Source organism: Baudoinia panamericana, assembly GCF_000338955.1.
Source record: "Baudoinia panamericana UAMH 10762 unplaced genomic scaffold BAUCOscaffold_2, whole genome shotgun sequence".
In the NCBI taxonomy this organism is placed as follows: domain Eukaryota; kingdom Fungi; phylum Ascomycota; class Dothideomycetes; order Mycosphaerellales; family Teratosphaeriaceae; genus Baudoinia; species Baudoinia panamericana.
Genome location: NW_006911258.1, coordinates 1,557,866 through 1,580,016, shown reverse-complemented (window position 1 = coordinate 1,580,016; position 22,151 = coordinate 1,557,866). Strand labels below are relative to the sequence as shown.

At 55.4% G+C, this 22,151-nt stretch overlaps 11 protein-coding genes across 11 annotated transcripts; 4 read left to right on the top strand and 7 right to left on the bottom strand.

The window, feature by feature from the left end:
• Nucleotides 1–92: 92 nt before the first annotated feature.
• Nucleotides 93–1,488, bottom strand: BAUCODRAFT_21800 (uncharacterized protein; the record flags this gene model as incomplete). The annotated part of the gene is made up of 5 exons (XM_007674459.1): nt 93–210; nt 240–845; nt 909–1,017; nt 1,080–1,218; nt 1,276–1,488. 5 exons carry the CDS (start codon nt 1,486–1,488, stop codon nt 93–95), a joined length of 1,185 nt encoding a protein of 394 aa, XP_007672649.1.
• A 287-nt stretch (nt 1,489–1,775) lies between these two features.
• On the bottom strand, nt 1,776–2,652 carry BAUCODRAFT_366265 (uncharacterized protein). The gene is made up of 2 exons (XM_007674458.1): nt 2,193–2,652; nt 1,776–2,139 (listed from the first exon to the last, which is right to left on the bottom strand). Exons 1-2 carry the CDS (start codon nt 2,521–2,523, stop codon nt 2,063–2,065), a joined length of 408 nt encoding a protein of 135 aa, XP_007672648.1. The 5' UTR covers nt 2,524–2,652; the 3' UTR covers nt 1,776–2,062.
• Nucleotides 2,653–2,814: 162 nt separating this feature from the next.
• On the bottom strand, nt 2,815–3,450 carry BAUCODRAFT_54407 (uncharacterized protein; the record flags this gene model as incomplete). Its single annotated transcript, XM_007674457.1, has 1 exon — nt 2,815–3,450. A coding segment is annotated over one exon (636 nt), but the record flags the coding sequence as incomplete, so codon positions are not given.
• A 161-nt stretch (nt 3,451–3,611) lies between these two features.
• Nucleotides 3,612–4,880, top strand: BAUCODRAFT_366359 (uncharacterized protein). Its single transcript, XM_007674456.1, has one exon. It carries the CDS (start codon nt 3,711–3,713, stop codon nt 4,494–4,496), a length of 786 nt encoding a protein of 261 aa, XP_007672646.1. The 5' UTR covers nt 3,612–3,710; the 3' UTR covers nt 4,497–4,880.
• Nucleotides 4,881–5,142: 262 nt separating this feature from the next.
• Nucleotides 5,143–6,055, top strand: BAUCODRAFT_63170 (uncharacterized protein; the record flags this gene model as incomplete). The annotated part of the gene is given in 2 exon segments (XM_007674455.1): nt 5,143–5,714; nt 5,734–6,055. Coding segments are annotated over 2 exon segments (894 nt in total), but the record flags the coding sequence as incomplete, so codon positions are not given.
• A 263-nt stretch (nt 6,056–6,318) lies between these two features.
• On the bottom strand, nt 6,319–12,237 carry BAUCODRAFT_145454 (uncharacterized protein; the record flags this gene model as incomplete). Its single annotated transcript, XM_007674454.1, has 8 exons — nt 6,319–8,111; nt 8,171–8,762; nt 9,509–10,276; nt 10,348–10,587; nt 10,660–10,830; nt 10,890–11,177; nt 11,251–11,984; nt 12,033–12,237. The coding sequence occupies 8 exons, from the start codon at nt 12,235–12,237 to the stop codon at nt 6,319–6,321; spliced, it is 4,791 nt and encodes a 1,596-aa protein (XP_007672644.1).
• Nucleotides 12,238–12,812: 575 nt separating this feature from the next.
• On the bottom strand, nt 12,813–14,473 carry BAUCODRAFT_21796 (uncharacterized protein; the record flags this gene model as incomplete). Its single annotated transcript, XM_007674453.1, has 4 exons — nt 12,813–12,830; nt 12,876–13,055; nt 13,148–13,199; nt 13,257–14,473. The coding sequence occupies 4 exons, from the start codon at nt 14,471–14,473 to the stop codon at nt 12,813–12,815; spliced, it is 1,467 nt and encodes a 488-aa protein (XP_007672643.1).
• A 296-nt stretch (nt 14,474–14,769) lies between these two features.
• BAUCODRAFT_119696 (uncharacterized protein) lies at nt 14,770–15,033 on the top strand (the record flags this gene model as incomplete). Its single annotated transcript, XM_007674452.1, has 1 exon — nt 14,770–15,033. The coding sequence occupies one exon, from the start codon at nt 14,770–14,772 to the stop codon at nt 15,031–15,033; it is 264 nt and encodes an 87-aa protein (XP_007672642.1).
• A 1,491-nt stretch (nt 15,034–16,524) lies between these two features.
• On the top strand, nt 16,525–18,498 carry BAUCODRAFT_21795 (uncharacterized protein; the record flags this gene model as incomplete). Its single annotated transcript, XM_007674451.1, has 2 exons — nt 16,525–17,175; nt 17,230–18,498. The coding sequence occupies 2 exons, from the start codon at nt 16,525–16,527 to the stop codon at nt 18,496–18,498; spliced, it is 1,920 nt and encodes a 639-aa protein (XP_007672641.1).
• An 81-nt stretch (nt 18,499–18,579) lies between these two features.
• BAUCODRAFT_366689 (uncharacterized protein) lies at nt 18,580–20,120 on the bottom strand. The gene is made up of 2 exons (XM_007674450.1): nt 18,994–20,120; nt 18,580–18,921 (listed from the first exon to the last, which is right to left on the bottom strand). Exons 1-2 carry the CDS (start codon nt 19,655–19,657, stop codon nt 18,662–18,664), a joined length of 924 nt encoding a protein of 307 aa, XP_007672640.1. The 5' UTR covers nt 19,658–20,120; the 3' UTR covers nt 18,580–18,661.
• On the bottom strand, nt 20,081–21,937 carry BAUCODRAFT_63678 (uncharacterized protein; the record flags this gene model as incomplete). The annotated part of the gene is made up of 2 exons (XM_007674449.1): nt 20,081–21,219; nt 21,253–21,937. 2 exons carry the CDS (start codon nt 21,935–21,937, stop codon nt 20,081–20,083), a joined length of 1,824 nt encoding a protein of 607 aa, XP_007672639.1.
• Nucleotides 21,938–22,151: the final 214 nt, after the last annotated feature.

Below are 22,151 nucleotides of genomic sequence, written 5' to 3'. Positions count from 1 at the left end.
TTCGCACCGCGCGAAATGGCAAAGCGGACTCCGCGATAGGCACTCGGTTGACATCGACCTACCCTACAGCAGCCAACAACACCGTGCTAAAATCAACGCTCGATTGACGCCTCTATCACATCCTCGCCCTTGGTTTCACTATCGCAGTCATCTCCTGCTGCAGGAGGTTTCTCCAGGCCGTTGACACCTGCTGCGTTCCCTGCGCGAACGCTTTGGACCGACCCAGCAACTCTTCACACCTTGGAACGACAAACTTGCTGATAGATTTGGCAGCCAGCTCCGCGCAATCGACCACATCCTCGAACGGCAAGAGATGACCTTTGCCCTCCAGCAGATGCTGCTCGACCCTACCAGCCGCCTGACCACCACTGCCATCTGATGCCGTACCAGTTGTCTCCAGTGCGAGCGCACGTCTTTCTGGCGACACCAACCCGCTGCTACCACCAAAGATGAACAGTACGGACGACTGCAAGCTTGGGAATCTAGCAGTTATCTCAACCGAGCCTGGAACCTGGAACGCTTGGCCATCTTCTCTCAGCCAGAGATATGTGATGGCTTCCTGGTGCTTGCAAGTCGACAGCCGTACCTCTGTCGATTCTGAGCCAGCCTTTCGTACGGCGCGTACACCGTGAGCCATCCAACGATCGAGGACGCGGGGATCCCATGACTTCCACGGCGTGGTACGTTTGAAGTACGCCTTGGCGATCTCTATTGACGGCCAGCTATCCGGGTTGTTGATTGTACGATAGGCTAGGAACTTGGTTGGCAGGAGCACTTCGCCCATTATTGGCTCGATCATGACAAGATGCGTCAGAAGTCTCGGATGGAACAGCGCCAAAGCAATTCTGAACCCTACCCATCAGCGGCTGATCTTGACTAGCTCGGACTGCGTGATGAAGTTCACCTACAATGAGGTGGCACCAGTGCTGTGCCCTATGCCAACGATTGGCGCCGTCATCTCGTCCCGGAAATGGTTAATGATGCAGAGCAGGTCGCGCGGGTAGTCCATCCATGATGCTGATTGCCTATCAGTATGAGAGGCCAACCGACAACACGAACCGTGAACCGTCACAACGTACGCTGATCACCCAATACGTCCTCATTCCGCACGCCACTCATTCCGAAATGAGACATGTCGGCTATCCATATTCCCTTAACACGCACACCCTGCGCGTCCAACCGCGGAACGAGCTCGGCCCAGAGAGGTTCATACAGCTCCTGTGACCGGCATCAGCACCCATAGCAAGCCTCCGTAACCGCGGCATTGTGGCTTACTTTCACAAAGCCCACGCCATGGGCACCTAATATGGTGACGGTACGCAGCCGCTTGCCCTGCGACTGGGTATCGTAGACGGGCGTGTACCTCTTCACCGAGAGCATCAAAGACGTGTCGTCTCGTCCATCGCGCGTAGCACCAGCGTAGTGTCTCACATGTTGACCTCTCACCCAGAAATGGTCGACCTTCAAATCCACGGTCGGCGCCGCCATCACGCGAAGAATGCTCCGGATCCTGTCAGAGGCATCATCAGTGCGCAGAGTCCATCATATGAAAGCTGCCGTAACCTCATGATATGGTCTGATACCGCTCAGCCAGCCATATTCCCAGCGTTATGCTAGCCTGACGCCACACCTCGTGAGATGCGCTGTCCGCAAGCGGCAGCATGGTGTTCGCGTTCTTTAGCGAGATGGCCTCGAACACTGCGGTGTGTCGGTCAAGCAGGGTTGAAAGCGCCCAGAACTTGTGGCCTGATGGTCTTAGTCGTGCGGCTCGCTTATGCATGTGCTCCCCAGGATTCTCGTCTATTGCAGCTGGTGCTGTAACTACCCTGTCTCAGCTACGCCATGGTGTAGAGATTGATAACAGCTGCAGGAGTGATTACACGCGCGTTCGTGAGATGCACTATACTGCTCGAGCAATAAAAGTGATCGCCCAGAAAGGGTTGGTGGACTGTCTGTTGTCAAGGCTACTTCGTTTGCGTAAATGTAGCGTCGCAGCACTTCTAAAGGGCAACACTTTGGAACACATAGAAACGCCTCGCGATCGATACACTACTTTCGCAGCCTATAGACTGAACTCGAGCCGATTTCCTGCATAATCTCTGGCAAAGAAGCGTTCTGGGTACTCGACACCCTGATCGCCTGATCCTACGCATTAGCATAGTACGGCAGCTCGCTTTCGGTTCACAGCATACCAGAATTGATCTTCCCAGGTCTGTCCGCTTCTCGCGGTGCGGCTTTGCCACCGCGCTCGTAGTGATCCCATATCCGTTGCCGCAATTCGAGCAGCTTCTCTGGCGATTCAAGCTTGAAGCATGGATGTCGTGACGAGCGCTCCTCGTTCGGACCGAACGCGATATGAACTTGCTGGCCAGAGTCACCAATGTCAAACCAAGCGAGATTTCCCACCATGTGCGCCGGCACTGGTCTTGACTTCAGGCCAAGGGTACAACCGTAAAAGTCATCTGCCAGGTCGAGGGTCCCTCGTGGGACAAGCATGTTCACGTGCGCCAGACCAGAAATCATCTTCCCGTTTCCGATGCGACAACGACACTTGATGGTCAGAAACGAAGAATATGCCGACACCTTCGGCGGGGGTTTGCTGCTTCCCGGTCGGGCTTAGCGCGCTGCAATGCGATCCTTTGCGAAGAAGCGATCCAAAGCGGTCACCTCGGTCTTTCCGAGAGCGTTCAAATTCAGGCAGGCGATGCTGCGATGCGTGTTCAACGTTGGGTTCTGCGTCGTTGAATACGAAAAAGTTGGTGATTTTGAATCTTCGAAGGTTCAGGTTCCGTCCCGCATGCCTGCCATCTGCTTTAACCTCTCCTTCATCTCGCTCCTCCGTTTCTGGTCCCAAGTATCTACTTTACCGCCCAATAGCTCGACGCATTGCGGCTCTAATAAGCAGATGCCGCGAGCGACTGTGACGTCTCGTAAAACCAACTTCGAGCCGATCGACATTTGCAGGCTGATCTCAGCAATTGGGTTGACTTCGAAACCGTACACAAGCGTCCCTGCTGCATCTTGTAGGAGCAGCTTATGTGGGCCACACGACTTGGCCTCTTCGGAAGTGTTGCGCTCTGAGGCGTTCTCATCGGGCACTATGCGGATTACTTCTCGACCTTTGGTCGTTTCGCCACGCTCCCGAGCTTCGATAGCCTCAACTTGACTCCAGCGACTGCGGCCAATGTCCTCGATATCGAGCAACTGTACAGTCAGTGGGCCAGGCAGTTTCGTCTCCTTCACTGATGGATTGGAGATCTTGGTTGGTAAGCAAGTCGTGGCGGAGCGCGTCACAGACGTCTGGATATCAGTGGCCAGCATTCGAAATAGTGCTGTCTTCTGCAACGCCTGTATGGGCGTGCTTGGCCGGACAGTTGGCATGAAGCTCTGCAGCCATTCTTGCTTTGGTGGCAAGTTCTTTGATGCTAGATAAGCAGAAATAGAAGCGGACGACGCTTCACCAGTGCTGCCGGCCATCGCTGACATCGTTGTCAGCTGACGCTGCGATGCCATAGTCCATGTCGCCAGCCAGCATTTAAGTGACTGTGCGGTGATGGAAGAGAGGAGGGAGAAGACGCGTTTCGCGTCAAGCTTCTACGGCTCACGCCTCGGCTCGGGGCTCCTTCCTCCACTCATAACTGTCTCTCTTGTGAACCTTCATCGCTCAAACAAAACTGAACAGTAGGCCCGGTGCGGCGACGAAGGCTGGGATGTCGACTATCGCCTCTCCGCGCCCATCCATCAGCGCGTCGTCCCGCCGCACGTCGACCTCTACCGACGCGGACACCCGCTCTTCCTCTACTTCACGCCTTCCAGCATCAGCGAACAACAACCTGCGCCGTAATCGCGCGGCGCTCCGCGACTACTACGGCTTGAAGAATGCTGCCCCCGCAGATGCTCGCGACACGCCTTCTCCTGTAATCCATGAAGTCCCACCGGAGAGTGAGCTCGACAAGCCAGGCTTTGACGCGGACGCCTACGTCCAGTCTCTGCTTAGCAGAGAAGGGTTGGAAGGCGTACTCAAAGTGGAGGCGGGTCTAGTGGGCGAGATCAGAAGTTTGGATGGTGAGAAGAAGGCGCTGGTATACGATAACTACAGCAAGCTGATCACGGCAACGGACACAATTCGCCGCATGCGTGAAAAGATGGACCCGCTGACGCAGACAAGCACGCTGGTTAACGACATAGGTCGCATTGCGGGCACAGCGGCACAACTATCGGCGGACTTGCGGAGGAGTCATGGTGGTCGAGAGGGAGATCAGAACGACGATGTCGCTCGCGCTCCGAAGAAGAAGCTCCACCAGCAACAGACGGTACGATGGGTGGTGGGAGCACCTCAACGGTTAGAACAGCTTGTGTTAGATGGCCATCGGAACGAGGCCGAACGGCAGTGGAAAGAGGTTTCTGAGCTGCTTGACAAGTGGCAAGGCATATCAGGCGTGTACGAAGTTCGCCAGGCTTGTCGCTCCGCCATTGATCACATTGCTGGAACTTGAGCATAATCTTCGATTGACCAGATGTTTGTGAACATCTCGTTCGCACCAATACACAGCCCTTGTCGTGAGATGACGAATGCACTTACCAGGTCTGAGCTCGCCACCCCACCAAACCAGGCTTGAGGAAGGCACGACTACCCTCCGTAGCCCGGACCGGTGGTCCCAAAGCACGACCATGACGCGAGCAGGACAGTGGCTCCACACTTCAACCTGCACTTCTCTGCACTCGTCCACTTCCACAGTCTCGTGACTTCAAGCGAGTGTTTTGGCAAGCGACGAGATGGCTGCGTTTGGCGATTGGCAAGAGGTCTTGCGCAAAACTGACATCGATACTGCGCGCCTCATTATTGATCTCCAGCTACAGGAGCTTGATGCACGTCCCGCGTCGTTGTTCGCGCCCTCCGACTCCGAAATAGCAAGTATGCCTTCGTACAGGTGAACCTGCATTTGGGACGGCCCACGCTGATTGCGTACAGTCCGGATATACCGCAAAGAGCTGCAAGCCTGCCGGAATGACCTTCCCGGCCGCAAGTTGGGCGAGGACCTCGAAGATTGTGAAAACGCCCTTGAAGGCATTCGTGAGGCTGCCGCATTCGGCTGGAGGTATGATGAGTACCATGACCTTGTCAAGCGTGTACCAGACCCGCCGAAAGTGATTCGCGTTGCCTGCACTTCCTGCACCGACACCTTCCTGCCGCATTTGGTCGTGAAGGTACCATGCGACCATCATTATTGTGGAGGCTGCCTTGAGCACCTTTACACCTCATGCATGACAGACGAAACGCTCTTTCCACCGCGTTGCTGTCACAAGGATTTCCCGTGGGAACTCGTACGCCACATTCTCACGCAAAAGACAAAGAGCCTATTCGGTCAAAAGCGTGCCGAGCTGGAGACGAAGGACAGAACCTACTGCCATATCCCGACCTGCTCCGCCTTCATTAAGCCAGACACGTACGTTGGGAGAGCCGCACCTTGCCCAAAGACGCACTTTCATGGTTGCACGTGCACGTTTTGCAAACAAGCTCACCATCTGGGTCCGTGTCCTCGAGACGCGACACTAGAGCAACTCAACGCTACTGCCGAGGAGAAGCAGTGGCAGAGATGCTTCGCTTGTCACAGGATGGTCGAGCTGCGTTCCGGCTGCAACCATATTACATGCTTTTGCAAGACCGAGTTCTGGTACGCTATACTCATACGTCCGCTTTCAATCGCTAACACGTTCACTATGGTGCTACAGCTATGTTTGCGGCTTACGCTGGAAGCTTTGCAAGTGCCCGACTTGGGATGAAGTGCGCTTGCTCGAGCGCGGAGAGGACGCTGTCGTCAACGGCATGGCTCCCCGAGCCAATCCCGGTCAAAATCGCGATGAGCAAGTCGCTCAAGCAGTGCAGCATATTCGCGCCAACCACGAGTGCACGCACGCGGAAATCAGGATCACTCGGCAGGCGGGTTTTGACTATCAGTGCCAGATGTGCGACGAGACCTACCGCAACTGGCTCCATCAATGCCGCCAGTGTTGGATGACCATCTGCGGTACCTGCAGATACAACCGCCTGTGATCTGTACGGCGTACATTGAAACGAACACATGTGCTGCGCTGAGTTTGTGGACAGAGGATCCACAATCCGCTCATGCCACGGTGCAGGAGTCGATGTACAATAGCATGCTCCACCGTGAAGAACGCTCAGCAACTGCCGCTGACCTACCCTGCTAAAGTGAAGGATACAATGCGCGATCACTGTACAATGCCATCATGCATGGTAGAACGCTCACAGAACGCTGCAGCCCCTCTGTCTCGCACGTTAGCACACGTATCCACAATTCAATCATCGCCGCCCTTCCTCCGCTTTCCTCGCTTCTTGCGCCTCTTCCCACTAACCTGCTTAACCCCGTCCTCCGCATCCTCATCATCGCCGTTCTCCTGCTCACCTGCCCCATCCAGCAGGTTCGTCCGACTCCGCGAAGCCGGCGCATCCGTAGGCGAAGCACCACCCTCCGGTTCGTCGGACGAGCTTGTCGTCTCCAGCACAACCTTCTTGACACCGTCCACATCGACCGTCGTTTCCGTGATCGACCCCGACCGCGCAGTTCGACGGTTCTTCGAGCGCTCCCTGGACGGTCCGAGCTCACCGACGGTATCGGCGTCATCTTCAACATCGTCCTCGTCGCGGGGTGCGGTCCTACCGGGCACACGAAGGGAGTTGCGATCTTGTTGTGGTGAAGCTCCAGGGCTTGTGTGCTCTTCCGCAAACCGTGACGCCTCTTGCGCTGACATCCTATTGCCACCTTCGGAAAGGCCACGGATTCGTCCACCAACGCTGCTGTCAGTCGTGCCATACCCAGGACGCAGAGCCGCCACTCCCCTTGAAGCGCTAGTACCGCTGCTGAGTAATGGCGACGCTTCGCCGTCTCCTCGTGCAGTGTTGTCCAGCGAGCGGCTTCTTTCCGGACCGGGAGACGGGGACGTAGCATGACCCTCTGGAATGGTACCTACGCCCGGTTTGATCTTGACGCTCTTGTACTTCGTCACTTTCGGGTTGCTCGCCATGTTGCTGGGTCCAAGATGCTTGAGATGATGTCGCAGATCCGCCGTATTCGTATGACTCCTGATTGGCATCGGTTTGAGCGTGTCACGTGTCGAATCGGAAGCGGTACTACTCTTCCGTCGCATCATGAACGTCGTACCAGGTACCTGTGCCGACTGTGGGTTTGGATGCACGCCATTGGTTACGCTTGACTTCCGGCGCTCATCTTCACGCTGGTGTGGTGTGTCTTCACCTTCCGCCCTCTCGGCTTCGCGCTCAGACTCGCTCATGAGGGTGTCGTCTATCTCGACGAGCTTGTTGTTCTTGCTCATGCGGTAACGCTTCGTATCTGCGGGCGTCATGCGGCGAATTGCTTTGTGCACGTCAATGAAGACGTCAGACTCGTCCACGATCTCCTCGCCGATCAGCTCCTCGATCACGTCTTCGAGCGTCACCACGCCGAGTGCACCATGACTGGTGCCGGGCTCCTCCGACACCAGCACCATGTGGCTTTTGCCCTCTTGGAAGAAGTTAATGATGTCCAAGCACGACGTGACCGGCGACGTCTCAGGAAGCGTCGCAAGCGCAAAATCGCGTACTCTCTTGCCGTCTTCCGGGTCGTAAGTGATCAAGATCTTGACGAGTAGCATGCCAATGAAGTTTTGGTTGTTGTCCGGCGCATAGATCGGTATCCGAGAGTAGCCCTGTGAGAGGATCGTATCCATCATCTGCTCGTCGAGCACAGTGTCTGCACTCATGGTGAAGACGTCTTCCATTGGTGTCATGACGTCGCTCACAGGCTTCTCCTTCAGATCCAGCACGCTGCTGATGATATTGACCTCGTCCTCCATCAAGCGCTCTGCCGGACTGGTGCCGAGAGTCTTGTGCAGCGACACGAGCGTCTTCAATCCGGACTTCTTGTACATCGTACCGTGCTCTTCACCAAGTACATAATCCAGCAGCTTAGCGGTGGGCCACGCGACAGGCGCCAAAATCCACATGAAAACGAAGACTATAGGCGCCATGTACGCTCCGATGGATAAGCCATAGCGCACGCATACCGATTGTGGCACAACCTCGCCGAAGATGACTGGCAGACCTTTGCGTCAGTCGAGCTATAACATGGTTCGCATGTGAGTTGTTACTCACCAATAGCAATCGTGCTGCACACCACAGCCGGCCAGCCGCCGCCCAGACTCCTGTCCAGCACAATTGGAAGTGTCTCATTCGTGATGACATTGCTCAGCAGCAGCGTCACCAGGACCCAATGCTTCCCCTTCTTCAGCAATCTCAACACCGCAGCTGCATTCTTCTTCTCCGACCCTTCCCCTGACGATGCCATGACCTGCAAATACGTCTCATCTTGGCCCATCAGTGCTATCGTCAAGCCGGCGAACACGCCTCCCATAAGCACGAGTACGACGGCGATGGCCAGGAAGATCCATAGTTGCGGATCGTGCGGTGACTTGGGTGCTTCCGGGGCGTCTTCCCGTATGCGCACGCCTCCAGATCCATACAGCCCCAATGGCGCTGCGCTCACGATGGGCAGTAGCAAAAGCTTGGCCAATCCAAGCGCAGCGGGCCTGGTTGCATACCAATGGCCTGCATTCTGCCGGCGGGCAGTGGTGGCCGGAGAAGTGTTGTCCTGTGCAGAGACATTGCGCTGTTGACGAGGAGAGTGCTGCGTCTTGCGCCTCTTCACGGCCGACATGCGAGCCCACGTATACTCGACCTGGAGCTCCTGTACAGTGAGCGCGTCGTGCAGAAACCAGGAACCCGCACAATGTGCGAATGTCGGGAGAAGCTTAATGTCCGGCGAATGGCAGCTTGTATGCAGGGTGGGGCTGCGCTTGCGATTCCGTGGCTGTTTTTGGCGGAGTATGACGGTGGTGGATGTTATCGGAGTCAGTATCGCTTTGTGAGAATTGTTGGCATCGGGACTGTGTACTTTGTATACAATACTCTCTGTCACGATTGAGGTGAAGAAAACAACGTACACGGAGTTAGTGCGGTGCGGTTGACGTGATGCATACATGTAGCGCCGAATCGATACTGTGGATGGCTGGGGAGAGCTCGCTCGCTTGCCCCTGCCCGACGATCGGAAAGATCTGCGAGGGTGCATGAGCCGAGCCATTGACCGATCATGGTGTTTGATATGAGTAGTTCCTATCCATGTGCAGTGCAGCACAACAGTATACTAGCTTCGTCCACACACCGTGAACGTCTTCTCTCCGATACAGTAAGCCCACTCCGGCATGTTCTTCTCTTGCAAACAGACGTGCGCGGATCCCGGCCATGAACGTGCTGTTCAATCATCGAGCAATTCCCATCAGCACTCATATCGTCTTGTACTGCCATGCTGCCGACATACGGTGGCCTTCTGTCCCATCGCGATAGGCGGCGGACTGTATCACCGTCTCACTCGCAAACAAACATCCCTGACTCCCAACCATAGGCGTGTTTCAGGCGGCGTCCGAACGTACGCACCATCCTCGACGACACCTTATTGCCATGTCTAACTTCCTTGGGTTCGTGAAATTGAATTGGACGGGTCACATCAACCTTGCCTTCCTCACACTCACCATCCTTGATGGGTGAAGGAGTGAAGGACCATACACTTCCATAGAGCTTCTCAGGCTTCAGTCCGATCGAGTCCATAGCGCGCAGCAGCTCGTCCCATGCAACTTCAGTCCGCTGATGCTCTTCAGCTGTAGAGGCCGGAAGAAGTGCCGAGAAGACTCTGAAGTGTCGCTTGGAGATTTTGACAGTTCTGAGAGGCTTGCTGGGCTCCTCTTCCACGTCACTCGATGTGTCATCTTTGACCGCGTCCTGTAACGCCGTGGGCGTGCCACGAGTCTTGACCTTCAACTTCGTCTTGGGCGTGTCGAAGACCTTGGTAGGTGTGGCGGGCGCGGGCGTGTTGATGTCCCGCTGCTGTAATACGGTTCTAGGTGTAGGCGCCGAGGGTGGTGGTGGTAAAATCAGCGGATCCTTCCACTTTGGGGTTCTGTACAACTTCCTGGACTTCAGTCCGTGTTCACGGAAGACCTCGAGGATATCTTCGCCACCCTTGAGCAGTACTTCCTGCCCAAGCTGTTTCCAGTACTTATGCAGCGTGGTCTCAGCGCGCCGCATCTGCTCATTGTTGGCCTTGCTTGCACGTTTGTTTGCAGGGTAACGCCAGCACTCGTCGGATAGCTTAAGAGTCGACATGCCAAGTACGGCATTATGTATACTGTCATTGAGGTTGCGGTCCTACGTGGTGAAGGTGCAATGTTAGCGATGTTCCCGTGCACACGAAAGGGCATCTTCTTGGTAGTACACACCAGCGCGAAAATCATGCCAAGATCCATCTCGAAGTCAGCATCATCCCACACACACGCACGCCATGCTGTGTTCCAGGGCCTTAGATCCTTCATGCTCAAGATCAGCTCACTGAGTAGTGCCAGATCGGAAAAGTGACCCATTAGCCAAGAGTCGACCAATTCGCTGGCACCGGGTTCGGTCTCGAGCATGTACTGAGCTTCTTGGACAAGTGGGTGAAGCTGGTGCGTAGCGCGTAGGTCCTGAGTGTAAGCGGGTAGGATGATCAGCTCTCTCATACATCACCGACAAGGTCTTCACAACAAAGCACCTACCTCATCAGTAATTGAATGAAAGATAACATCAACACGGTGTGCAGCATCGTTATTCTTTGAATGGAAAGTCCAGCGTTTCCTTGGCGTGGCATCCTCTTCAGTGCCGTAGGGGTAGTACTGCCGAAGTCGTGGGCTTACTGGAAGACCACCCAGCAGACGATGGAGCGGGACCTGAAGGATTGCGGGTATGAGGATTAGCTACAACTCGGATGATAGCTTTGGTTTCTTACCAAGACGAAGAGATTGACAATCTCGTCCAACTCGGCCCATAGAAGTTCGTCGGCAGGCGCGAGACGCCTTCCAACATAGTCGGCACGCTTAAGCTGCTGTGCCAGCGACGGCATGATCCGCAATCTCATGTCTATTTCGTGCCAGAACAGCAGGGAGGAAAATGCATTGGCGATCGTCTCGCCGGCCACGGTGTTCCACGCGCTCGCACACTTGTGCTGAAAGTGTGCGAGTGCCCTATACGAGTGCTCCTTGAAGTCCAGTAAAGTCTCGGTGAAGTAACTAGGGTCCTAGAATAGCAAGGATGGAGAGAGTCAGCCATGTCTCGTCTCCCACAACATCGATGGGATCAGTGATGTATACCTCTCGAAGGTTCCATATGTGATCCTCGGCCGAAGCTCGACGCGCACTCACGAGCGACCTAAGCCGGTCAAGGTCGAGACCATGAGGCAAGCGATACGGCTTCTGCAGCATTGCGTCTCGGACAGAACCCCATTTGTGCGTACTGACATGATCTAGCGGACGAGGCGGTGGCTGATGCGGAGCCAACGTGAACTGTGACGGATCGATGTCGTGTAGTATCAAGGTAGCACAGCCCAACAAGAAGGTGTAGATGCCGGCTTGGATCTCGAGGCCGAGGAGTCCGAGACTGGGATGCACACGAAAGATATACTTCGTCACGTCGTAGTGACATGGCAGGTTCTCCAAAACACCGACAATGGATCCATAGGTGCGTGGTGTGCGCTGGTCACAGAAAAGCATGGCTTCGCTGTCACGGCTGGGCGCAAACTCCCAGCCTTTGCCGAGATGTGCGGCGTCGATATCGGAATCAATGAAAAGCTCGGGCAGATTGCGGCCACGGCTATTGAGAAAGATGAGGAATAGGACATCTTGCTGAAGATCCTCGAGGTTGATATAAGGCCACAGATACGCTTGAGATGGCATCGTGCGAGAACGCGGAGCCTTCTTGAGCACTTTACGAAAGGCAGCAAAGTCTGGCCTGTGACTGGAAGGAATTTCGCCCGCCGGAAATGCTTTGATCAGAATCTCACGCCGCTGGCGCGGGTTCTTCTTCTGCCATCGGCGTTGTATGGTGCCTGCATCCGTTAGCGAGTCTAGCGTTCCCAAGCACATAGGAGACATACCTTCGAATCGCTTCAAGATCGCGTTCAGCCTCGTCCAATCACGATACACTCCCGTAGAGAAGCGCAGCGCATGCTTAACCATCTCCTCCTTGCTAAGCTTGCTCGGACGGGGAAGATCGGTCGCGTAGACTGCTCGACAACACGCACAACCCAGACCATGCGCCTCGTCCCCCAGCTCGATCAACTCGTAGGTGTAAGACGCCATGCTCGGCGAGTGCAGCTACAGATCCCCAACAACGCATGTAGAGCTACGTTGAAGGCACCGTTCTGTGTGAGTCCGTGACAGCAAGCATGTGGTTAGTGCTGGAGAAGTGTTTCCTTCGTTTTTCCTTCGAGTGACGTGCGAAGATTCAAACGCCGAGAAACCAGGCAAACGCGAAAGTCGTCCATTCGGCTTCGCAGCCGGTGTGTTACACAGAGCATCTACCCGGAGCCGTGAAAGCCTCGACCAAAGTACCGGGACTGTGAGACGTGGCTTGAGGCGACTCCATGTGCTTCCTATCCGACTTTACTTGCCGTTCGCAAACATTTCGTACGCAACGGTCGGAGGATGTGCGCTTCGTGTAGGCGGCTCCGAGATCAAGACTATCAAGGAACGAGCGGCTGGCGTCTTGATTGTTCGTAATATCCTGATAGCGCCAAAATGGCCACAGTGCTGCAGGGACCCGTCTCGCGCACTCATCGTTGGTGGGTCACGTCCAGCAGCAAATATCTGCCCTGTCCAGTGTGGTCTTGCATTCGTGCAGAGACATCTGCTTCGGATTGTGATTGATTCTGCCATCACTCCGCGTGGAAGCACTGTTCGCGGACGTAATGAGTCGCATGTGTGAACATCTCACATACGCTGCGGGAGCCATCAAAGGCTTGAAGGTCACTGGCATGCCATACAGGGATTGTATAAAGGGTAATACTCTCCATATCGTCACGGAACCCTGCGCCTATGTCTGCAGCCCAAGCTTTCAGCTCGCCTTGTGTGTATCTGCAAGCCTTCCCGCCTTTTCCCACAAACTCCGTTGATGCTCTCTACTTAGTCATGTACTTCCTCGCGGCCTAGATGCGGTGAGTATACTGTCAGTAATATTCCAAGCAGCAGGCCCGCGCCGGTTTCAACATACATTAATCAGCAGAGGTGTGACGATAGGAGCAATCGTTCCATAGTGCTTTTGGCTAGAAATGAACAGTCAGCGTGACTCCTAAAGTGCGGATGCCCGACATGCCACTTACCCTTTGTCTATCAAGGGACCAAGGTCATAGCCGCCAATCTTCATCTCTCGAGGCGGCTTTCTGCGGTCCCTATCCCGATCGCGTCTATCGCGGCGGTCATCGTAATCACTCTCGTCATCCGAATACCTTCTTCGGCTACGATCGCGACGTCTCGCGCCGTCTCTGTCTCTTGCCGCAGCGTCTCTATCGTAGATTTCCTGACGCCGGCGTCGTTGCTCCCGGCTATCTGTGTCATATGGGCGATCGTCGTCCTCGTACCTGTTCCGTCTGCGGCGGTCATCCTCATGACTGCGGCGTCTTGGCGCGTCATCAAAGTCATCCTCGTCTTCATCATCATATTCGTCTCTGCGCCTACGCGGCTGGCGCGCGACGTCTGTGTTCCTTCGTCGAGCAGGTACGGGGTCGCTCCCGTACTCTACAGGTGGCGCCCGCCCTCCCCTACGCTGCGGTCGAGCAACCTCAGTGTCCTCGTCATCGTCATAGTCGTCATATTTGTCCCTACGCCTTCGAGGAGGATCTCGAGGAGAATCTCGCGGAGGAGGATCCCGAACATCACGGCGATCTCCTCGCCTTGGCTCATCATCGTATCGATCATCTCGTCTATCATCCCGTCTAGGGCGCGGTGGCTCCTGATAACGATCGTCCCGCCGTCTGCTTTCGCCTTCACCATAGCGGTCTCGGGGATCCTTCTGCTGGCGCGGCGGCGGTGGTCCGCCGTTCCGGTTCGGCTCTCGATCATCTCTGGGAGGCCTCCGGCGATCACCTCGGTCGTCACCATCGTCATCGCGATCAGCGCGGGCTTTCGCGCGCCTTAGCTGCTCACCCTCCTCGCTCTCATAGCCATCACGCTTGTCTCGGAACTCCTTGTGCGGTCTTCCTTGCTTGCGCTCTGCATCCGGCGCATTCGAGCCGAGGTAAGAAGCTTCGTCCGGAAAGTCAGGCCGCAGGTTAGAGGGTACACGGTTGCGACTGCCATCACCTTTCAGGGCGCTAGGTCGTCGACCTAAGGCAGCTCCCATAGGCGGCGGAGGAAGATCCCCAGACTGAGGAGGTGGTCGCGGGACATCGTCTTCGTTGTAGCGCGGCTGTCTTGTGCGATCGTTGGCGCCATATCGGTCTGTTTCGCCTGGAGGTGGGTAAGGGGGTGGTGGCGGGTATCCTGAATCGTTGCCATTCCGCCGGTGAGGCCTGGGTGGGTAATCGTCGTACTGTGACATGCTACGGACGTCGATATTGTCCAATGGAGTGAATGAGAAAAGCTTGTATGTAGACGACAAGAGAGTGATGGCTTGGTGGGGATTAGTGCAGAAAGGCTGCCGCGTGGTTGGATCAGGTTATCGCAATGCGGCGGGAGCGTCATCGTGGCGCAGGGCTGATGAGGGGCGCATGTGCATTTGCATGTGAGCGTCGGTCGGAGGCCCAGGCCTTATCAGGCCTTCCTATATCAGTTCGCTACACAGAGGTGCTAGGTGATTTTGCAATGCTTTCGCACGGTATATACACAAAGCAGCTGATGAGTGTCGAGGCTCAAGCGTTTGCAGCATGGTCGTCAAAACTGAGAGGAACTTTAGGCCAGACTTGGCTGAACGATGCTACAGTTTCTGGTGTCAACATTCAACGAGCGAATGACGACGAACAGCTTCCCAGCATGCACGATCCTAATTCAATCCATTTGACCTGTCCATGGACAACAGCGTGTCAGGTGTGCACATATGTTCAGCATGTCAACGAGTCGTTCCTGGACATCCTCCATACGCTTGGTGATTGCAGCACATAGTACTCAGATAGACTACTTCGACCTTGAGATGACATGGCTCCGAAACCGATGCAGCCGCAGTAAGGTCAACAGTGGGGTTATCGCAGTATTTCAAGGCAGAGAAGGCAGCGATTGAGCGGTCATCACCTGCAGTGCGGCATTTGGGCTATCTTGCGTGATTGTACCGACCGCATTGTTGGTGTCCTTGGGTTGCTGTGGAGTCAACAGACTCTAGAATATGATCGACGACGAGAGAACAGGTGTGCTGAATGTTTGCATGCGGCCTGACCCCAAATGGTCGACACGGCAAGATGCACACCTCCTACAATTGCTTGAGACAATGTTGACAAGGATGGAATGCCATACGTGTCCTGAGCGTTGTCTCGGTTGCAACTGATTCCGAATCCTGTCAAGGTCGTTTGAAGGGAGTACAGTGGTGACGAAGACTATTATACGACATCAGGTTAGCACTGCGAATCCTTCTGCAGCACAAGCGACTCGTGCTCCACAGCGCATCGTTAGAATGTTGATGCCTGGCCAGACGGGTGGTTTAGACCTTCCGAGTCATCAGAAGAACGGCCAGTGAAGGGCGGACCGGCGCTGATTCGCCGTATCTGATGGAGTTTGGTAGGTGAGTTTCGGCCGGTTGCCCTGTGTTCGTCCAGAAACCGGGGACGGCACTCTGCTTTGCTCCGCGCGCCGTTCGCTCCCTTCTCATGTCTTGCATAAGCAGTGTAGTTGCCATTGACTGCACTTCAACTTCTAGGCAGTTCGGTTTCGCACGACATCGAGCGTTCGGTACCTGCGTGCGCAAGTAACAATTAGGATCACAGATGTGTATGCCACCGTCCCTGATCGGTATATACCATCGGCAACGCGAATGATTGGCTTTCTCCGAACGTACATCGATGTATAAGCATTGGCCGGCTACTATGGACCTCGATGCGGCCGCCGACATCATTGAGGACGCGACGGACATTTCACCGCCAACTTCCGCAACAGATCCGCGCCCGGCGGCTCTGAGAAGCTGTCTAGTTTGCTCGAAAGCGAAAGCCAGGTGCACCCGTCGACCCGGACAGGACGTGTGCGAGAGGTCAGCCGTTCCGGAAGCGAGGATGCTTGGTCAAGGGTCGCTGACCTAGTTGTAGATGTGCGCGACTGAAGAAAGAATGCCATATGCGAGAACCGACGCTTCGGAAACGGAAAACCATCAAGACCTCGTAAGTCATCCCACCTCTTGGTCATTGGCCACGATGTTGCAATGGTGCATCGGCCTTCGTATCGGCCATCAACCTTCAGCATACCTCCTTTCAGTTGCGGACCGCCTATAGCGCTAGCCTATGAGGTCGGTCGGAGACGGATTGCAGCCAGCTTCTTCCCGAAGTCGCAGATTTATTGGCATCTGCCATCGATGTCACTTCAAGGACTTGTTGCATTAGTGCGGATAGAGCATCTCATCAGCACCAGTCGAGCCTTTTTAATTCGAACTATGATACCAGCTCCGGACCTCATATGACACTTCTGCGTCCAGGAATCATTACTGCTTTGAGAGATGACGTTGGAACCACTTGTGCTGACTGTTCTGCTAGACGCGCAGCTCAACTTGAGAAGCTAGAAAGCAAGATAGAACATCTCGTGAGGACGCTCTCCACAACACAGACTCTAGGTGGACAACCATCGCCGCCATTATCTGCCGTAGATGACGGCGCACTCGTCAGACGCAAGCGCTCAGATGTCTTCGAGGGCCGCTCTGGAATCCTCGACGGATTCTGCGCGGAGTTCGACAAGCAAGACCGGATGCCGTCAGCGCCGACCAGCAATGAGCCTTCGCCAACGGCATCTGTCGGCCGAGGCGACGGTGGAAGGCGGAGCCACCTAGACGCTCAAATGTACCTTGGTGTTTCTATGAGCGAGGCTGAGGTCCTCCTTGATCGCTATCGACGGCTCTTGGCGCATTCGATACCTTGGGTTGTGATAGCGTCCGATGCTACCGCGCAACAGCTGTACGACCAGAAGCCATTTCTACTGCATGCTATTGTGACAGTGACGTACTTCCACGATTTTCCCAAGCAGCAAACGATGGTCAAGGAGGTGATGCGGGACGTGAGCGAGCGGATACTCATCAATAGTGAAAAGAACATTGGTATCCTGCAGGGCATCCTAGTTCGTCCACCCAGCCGATTGTTCATGTGTTCGGTGCACTGACATGAACATTAGGTCTTTGTATCGTGGTATCACCCCCATATGTTTTCGGGCCAGCAGGGCAACAATCTGCTCCACCTCGCCATATCAATGGCTTTCGATCTTTCAATAGATCGCGCCCCAATGGCAAGCCATGTCGACTTCAGAGCGGTCGGTGCTAAGTCAAGCCCAAACTTCTGTCCGGTGGCACGCAACCCCACTACAGATGACCACCGGACACTGGCCGGCATCTTCTACATGACCTCTAACATGGCGTCTTCCTTCAAAAAGCTTGATGCTTTCGCATACTCCGACCATCTGCATGAGTGTCTGAAACAGCTTGAGCAGCGAAAAGAATACGAAAGTGACCTGTTACTCGTGCAGATGGTGCGCCTACAACGACTAGCAGAAGAGGTCCATACGACGGAGAAGCCAACCGGCCCGATTAACCTCTATCGCAAAGCCTTCGACGGTGAGCTTAGCAAGCTCAGAGAAGCATCTCCTCCATGCACAGCGGGCAATCTTTACCTAGGTATGCAGGAACTGTACATCGAAGTTTTGATCTCCGAGGCCTCGTTATTCGACGTGCAAGAGAATCGGGGTACGCCACTCCGCTCGCATCTGGACGATCTCTACCGACTCATTGACACCATCAGACGGTTCTGCGACTTATACTTCACCATCCCGGCCTCACAATACTACCTTATACCGTTTCAGGTTCTATCGCAATTCGCGCACACCTTCATCCTTCTCACTCGGCTCGCCTCGCTAGAAGTGGAAGGATGGGATGCGAAAACAGCCAACGAGTCGCTCGACTATATTGGAACTCTGGACAAAGCGGCAGACCGCTTCCAGGCGTCTACGCAATCTTCTCCAGACGGTCTGCGAGTGAATAACGACTCGTTTGGCAAATGGGCGCAGAGACTGCGATGGATGAAGAGCATATACGAAGCCAAATTTGGCGGCGCCGCCGCAATGACAGCTGCAGGTCAAGGACTCTGTAAAGAAGGCAGCCGAACCGATTTGGTGGGCCCACTCACCACGACGTGGTATTTGCCAGGAGGTAAGGTGCTGCAGCAACAGCATCAGCAACCTCAAGCTCAAGCTCAACAACCGTTACAGCAGCCACTGCAGCAACAGCAGCAACAGGCTATGCAAGCGTCGCAGCAACCGACGCCACCGGATGACTATCTCTATTCCGACTTCTTGATGGACGATGCAGTATGGTCGAGCTTCCTGAACGATTACGACCCCCTCAACTATCCCGCCTTCGGCGATGTACCCATGGGTGTGATCAGCCCCTGAGAGCCGTTTGACGGCCGTGGGGAAACGAACAAAATGAACGACATGATTATTGTACGATATTTAGCATCGGTGCATAGACACGGCGAGACAGGTCTTGGCTCAATGATACCCCACTCGAAAGATAGATCACGTAAAAGACGGTCAACCGTCTACCTTTACTCACTTAATATACCGCAGGCAATTGCGCCAGCCTTCCTCCATCAGTCACCATCGCCTCCCCATTCAAGTATGCGCCCGCCTGACTCGCCATGAACAGCACCAATCCAGCGAAATCCTGCTCGCTGCCCGTCCGTTGCGCCGGACTCTGGTCGGCGGGCATGACGTGAGCGTCCGCAAACGCCTCCTCATGTCCCTTCGGACTCGCGAATTTGTCCATCGTCGATGTCTTGCCTTGTGTCATTTCGCTGGGATACAAGCCCGGTGCTACAACCCATCAGCTCAGCCATCACATAAAACTAGAACCGCCAGTCGCAACTGATCGGTAGCAGAACTCACCAACGACATTACACCTTATATGAAACCCGTTTCCCGCCAAACTCGTACTCAACATCTTCGCCAAATGCGTCACCGCCGCCTTACTGGTACTATACGCGAAACTACTCGCCAACGCCCGACTGAAACCCGCAATCGAGCTGGTGATCAGAATCTGTGAGTCCTGCGCCACGTTCCTTCGCACGTTCCCCTCATGCAACAATTCCAGAAACGCGACGGCGGTGTAGTAAACACCCGTACAATTGACATGTAACGCTTTGGTGTAGGTCTCGGGATCGCTCTCCCAAAGCGCGGACTGAAAGGCCTGGAGACTTAACTTGCCATCCTTCTTGGCCTCCGCAACCATGGCAGCATCCTTCGGCCCTCCCACCCCGGCATTCGCGAACAACAAGTTCACGAACCCCTCCTCCCGCTTCACTTGCTCCACGATCCGGGCGAGGGAGTCCTTGTCAGTGACGTCTCCAACAATGGGTTTTATCGTCCCGTTGACGCCCGTTTTGGCAGCTGCTTGGAGGGTTTCCTCCCGGCGACCGACAATGTAGACTGCTTTGGCACCATTGGCATCGAGGGCGCGGGCGGCGTAGAGACCTAATCCGCTTCCGCCGCCCGTGATGACGGCGACGAGGCCGGTGACGGAGAAGAGGTCTGTAATTTTGTTGGAGGGCATGTTGGGTACGTCTGAATTGACTTGAATTACTATGGAGTAGTATTGATTGAGTTGATATTAGAGGGTAGTGTTGATGATTTGGAGGTTGCCGGGTTGAACGCAAGAACCGACCGGCCTTTGTTGAGTCGGCGAAAAGGTTCGTCAATTTCGGTAATGTTATTGTGTGTGCGCAAGAGTATCGTATGAAAGGTACGTCAAAAATCGTCCGTCAATTCGAGTTGTTGTCCAACCTTCATAATGACGATCGAAGTCGGAGCGATAAACGCCGAGGCTCGCTCGACTGTCTGGCGAATCCAAGAGCTCCACTAACAAGGGTGGCACATTGTACCTGCCGCTTCGGGCGGGCTGCCATCAGAATATCCATTCTCCCAATCTACTACCCAGATAGCTGTCCAACAGCCTCTCCCGCCCTACCTACTACACTCAAACCTTATAAAAACAAAACGCCAAATAAAACCCCGCCGCCTCCATCTCCTCCTCACTCACCAAACAACCCCCCGTCCCCTCCGCCCGATCCCGGGACATAACCCCCATCCTCTCCGCCAACATGCCCAACTCGCGATCCGAACTCTCATCGTCAAACACCTCCCTGAACCCCTTGCGATACAGCAACTCCAATCCGTAGTCCGACGCTAACGCCCGAAAGGCTTCCCAGGGGACGACGTATTCGGGGGCGTCGACGGCTTCGGCGAGGGAGTAGTGGTATTTCCAGCCGTAGGGGGGGCGGAAGGTGCCGTCGCGTGGGAGGTGGGTGGTGGAGGGGCCGGTTTGAAGGGGTTGGTTGTGGGGGAAGCGGATGTGGTAGATGCTGTTGCCCCATTCGAGGGGCGGTAGATCGGGGTTTGGGGGTGTTGTGGTGGTCCTTAACGGCTGCTGTGGGGTGGGTGAAGTGCCATTTGGATGGGTAGGGCCGTTCGTGAGAGTTTCTAGGGCTGGAAGGGCCGAGTCGGAGGGCTTTTCCGGGTCCCAGTCATCGTCACCGTCTTCGGCATTTTCGGCAGAGGTTGTTGTTGTGCCGTTTGTAGTGGCAGGCGCGGGATCACTAGGCTTCTCCGGATCCCAGTCGTCTGCCTCCACCTCCGCCTCCGCCTCCACCTCACCATTGGCATCAGCTGGCTTCTCCGGGTCCCATTCGCCGTCCTCATCGTCGGCTTTGACCCCGTCCACGACTCCATTCTCTTTCGGCGTCACAGACTTACCCACAGGCGTAGGCGTCTGCGTCTGCGTCTGCCCCGCCGCAACCCCTCCCTCCACCTGCAACAACCGCTTCACCCTCGCCGAAATCACATCACTATCCGGCATAACGCCAATAAACTTCCCCCCTTTCCTCAACGCCCCGGCCACATTCCCCAACATCCCTCTCGCCAACGCCTCGCTCTCGAAAGAATAATGCAGCGCGAACATCATGCTCACCACATCAAACCCGCCAGACATCATGCCCCCTTGAATAACACCCGGTCCAGGTCCCGCATTCGGATCGAAACCAACTTGTCGTATAATCGGAACATCGACGAGACTTTTGCCAAAGGTATCATGGACATAAAACTGTGCCTCCATCACCCCTCTTCCCCCACCCCCACCACCACCCCCACCACCCCGTCTCCCTCTTCCCGAACTCTTCCGCACGCTCTCCGCATACCTCTCCCTCGCCTGCTGAATACTCACATCCGCCACATCACACCCGACATACAACCTCGGCACGACAGGGGCCTTCTCCCACTTCCCCAAATCCCCTCCCTTCCCGCACGCCATATCCAACACCGTCATGCCATGCTGCGGTACGACGTCGGGGGCAGAGAACTTCTGAATCAGCGTACTCTTGATCCAGTTATTCAGTGACCGCAGTCCCTTGATTTGACTATCCGTCTTCCTCCACTCGCGTCCGCGCTCGGGGACGGCGTTGTAATGTTCTGCTACTAATTCTGCTCCCGAAGTGGGGAGGCGGTCGGAAAGAGCTCGTCTCCGCTCGTCATCTTCTCGTTTGCGTCGGGCGAGTTCGGCGGCTTCGCGTTGTTCGCGGGCTATGCGGGCGCCGGCGCCGGGGCGCTTAAGTTGGCGGGCGGGAGAGGAGCGGCGGTGGGTGTTGACCTCATCGTCGTCGGAGTCGATTGGTTTGGGTTCCGGTGGAGGGGTGCGGCGGGAGTAGGCGTTCGGGGTGCTGGTGCGGGCGGATTTGTTGGCGGTCAGACGGGAGGTGGTGGGTGGCTCTCGCTTGCGCTTTTTGATCTCACGAGGGGCTGTCACATTGGATGGTGTTGTTGTCGGTTGATCGCCCGCCATCTTGTCTTTGGTATCGACGTGAGAGTCCCAGGAGGCACGAAGGGGGGACGTATGCCAGGAGCTTTGGACTGTCAAGTCAATCCATCAATTCATGTTGCTGCAGGGTTCACTTGCACCAGCCACACATGTCCGCTGCTGTGGCTTGTAGCGGACCGTCACTCGCTTCCGCTTCCGCTTCCGCTCGGCGTACCTGCCATTCGCGAAAGCTGCAGGC

What these genes read in the sequence shown, in the direction of transcription:
- BAUCODRAFT_366689 (XM_007674450.1), bottom strand. Translation starts at nt 19,657, where the DNA reads ATGCCCTCCAACAAAATTACAGACCTCTTCTCCGTCACCGGCCTCGTC. An exon ending in TATAAGGTGTAATGTCGTTG is followed by an intron (nt 18,922 to 18,993) that starts GTGAGTTCTGCT and finishes GATGGGTTGTAG; the next exon opens with CACCGGGCTTGTATCCCAGC.
- BAUCODRAFT_366265 (XM_007674458.1), bottom strand. Translation starts at nt 2,523, where the DNA reads ATGATTTCTGGTCTGGCGCACGTGAACATGCTTGTCCCACGAGGGACC. An exon ending in ACCTGGGAAGATCAATTCTG is followed by an intron (nt 2,140 to 2,192) that starts GTATGCTGTGAA and finishes GCGTAGGATCAG; the next exon opens with GCGATCAGGGTGTCGAGTAC.
- BAUCODRAFT_366359 (XM_007674456.1), top strand. Translation starts at nt 3,711, where the DNA reads ATGTCGACTATCGCCTCTCCGCGCCCATCCATCAGCGCGTCGTCCCGC.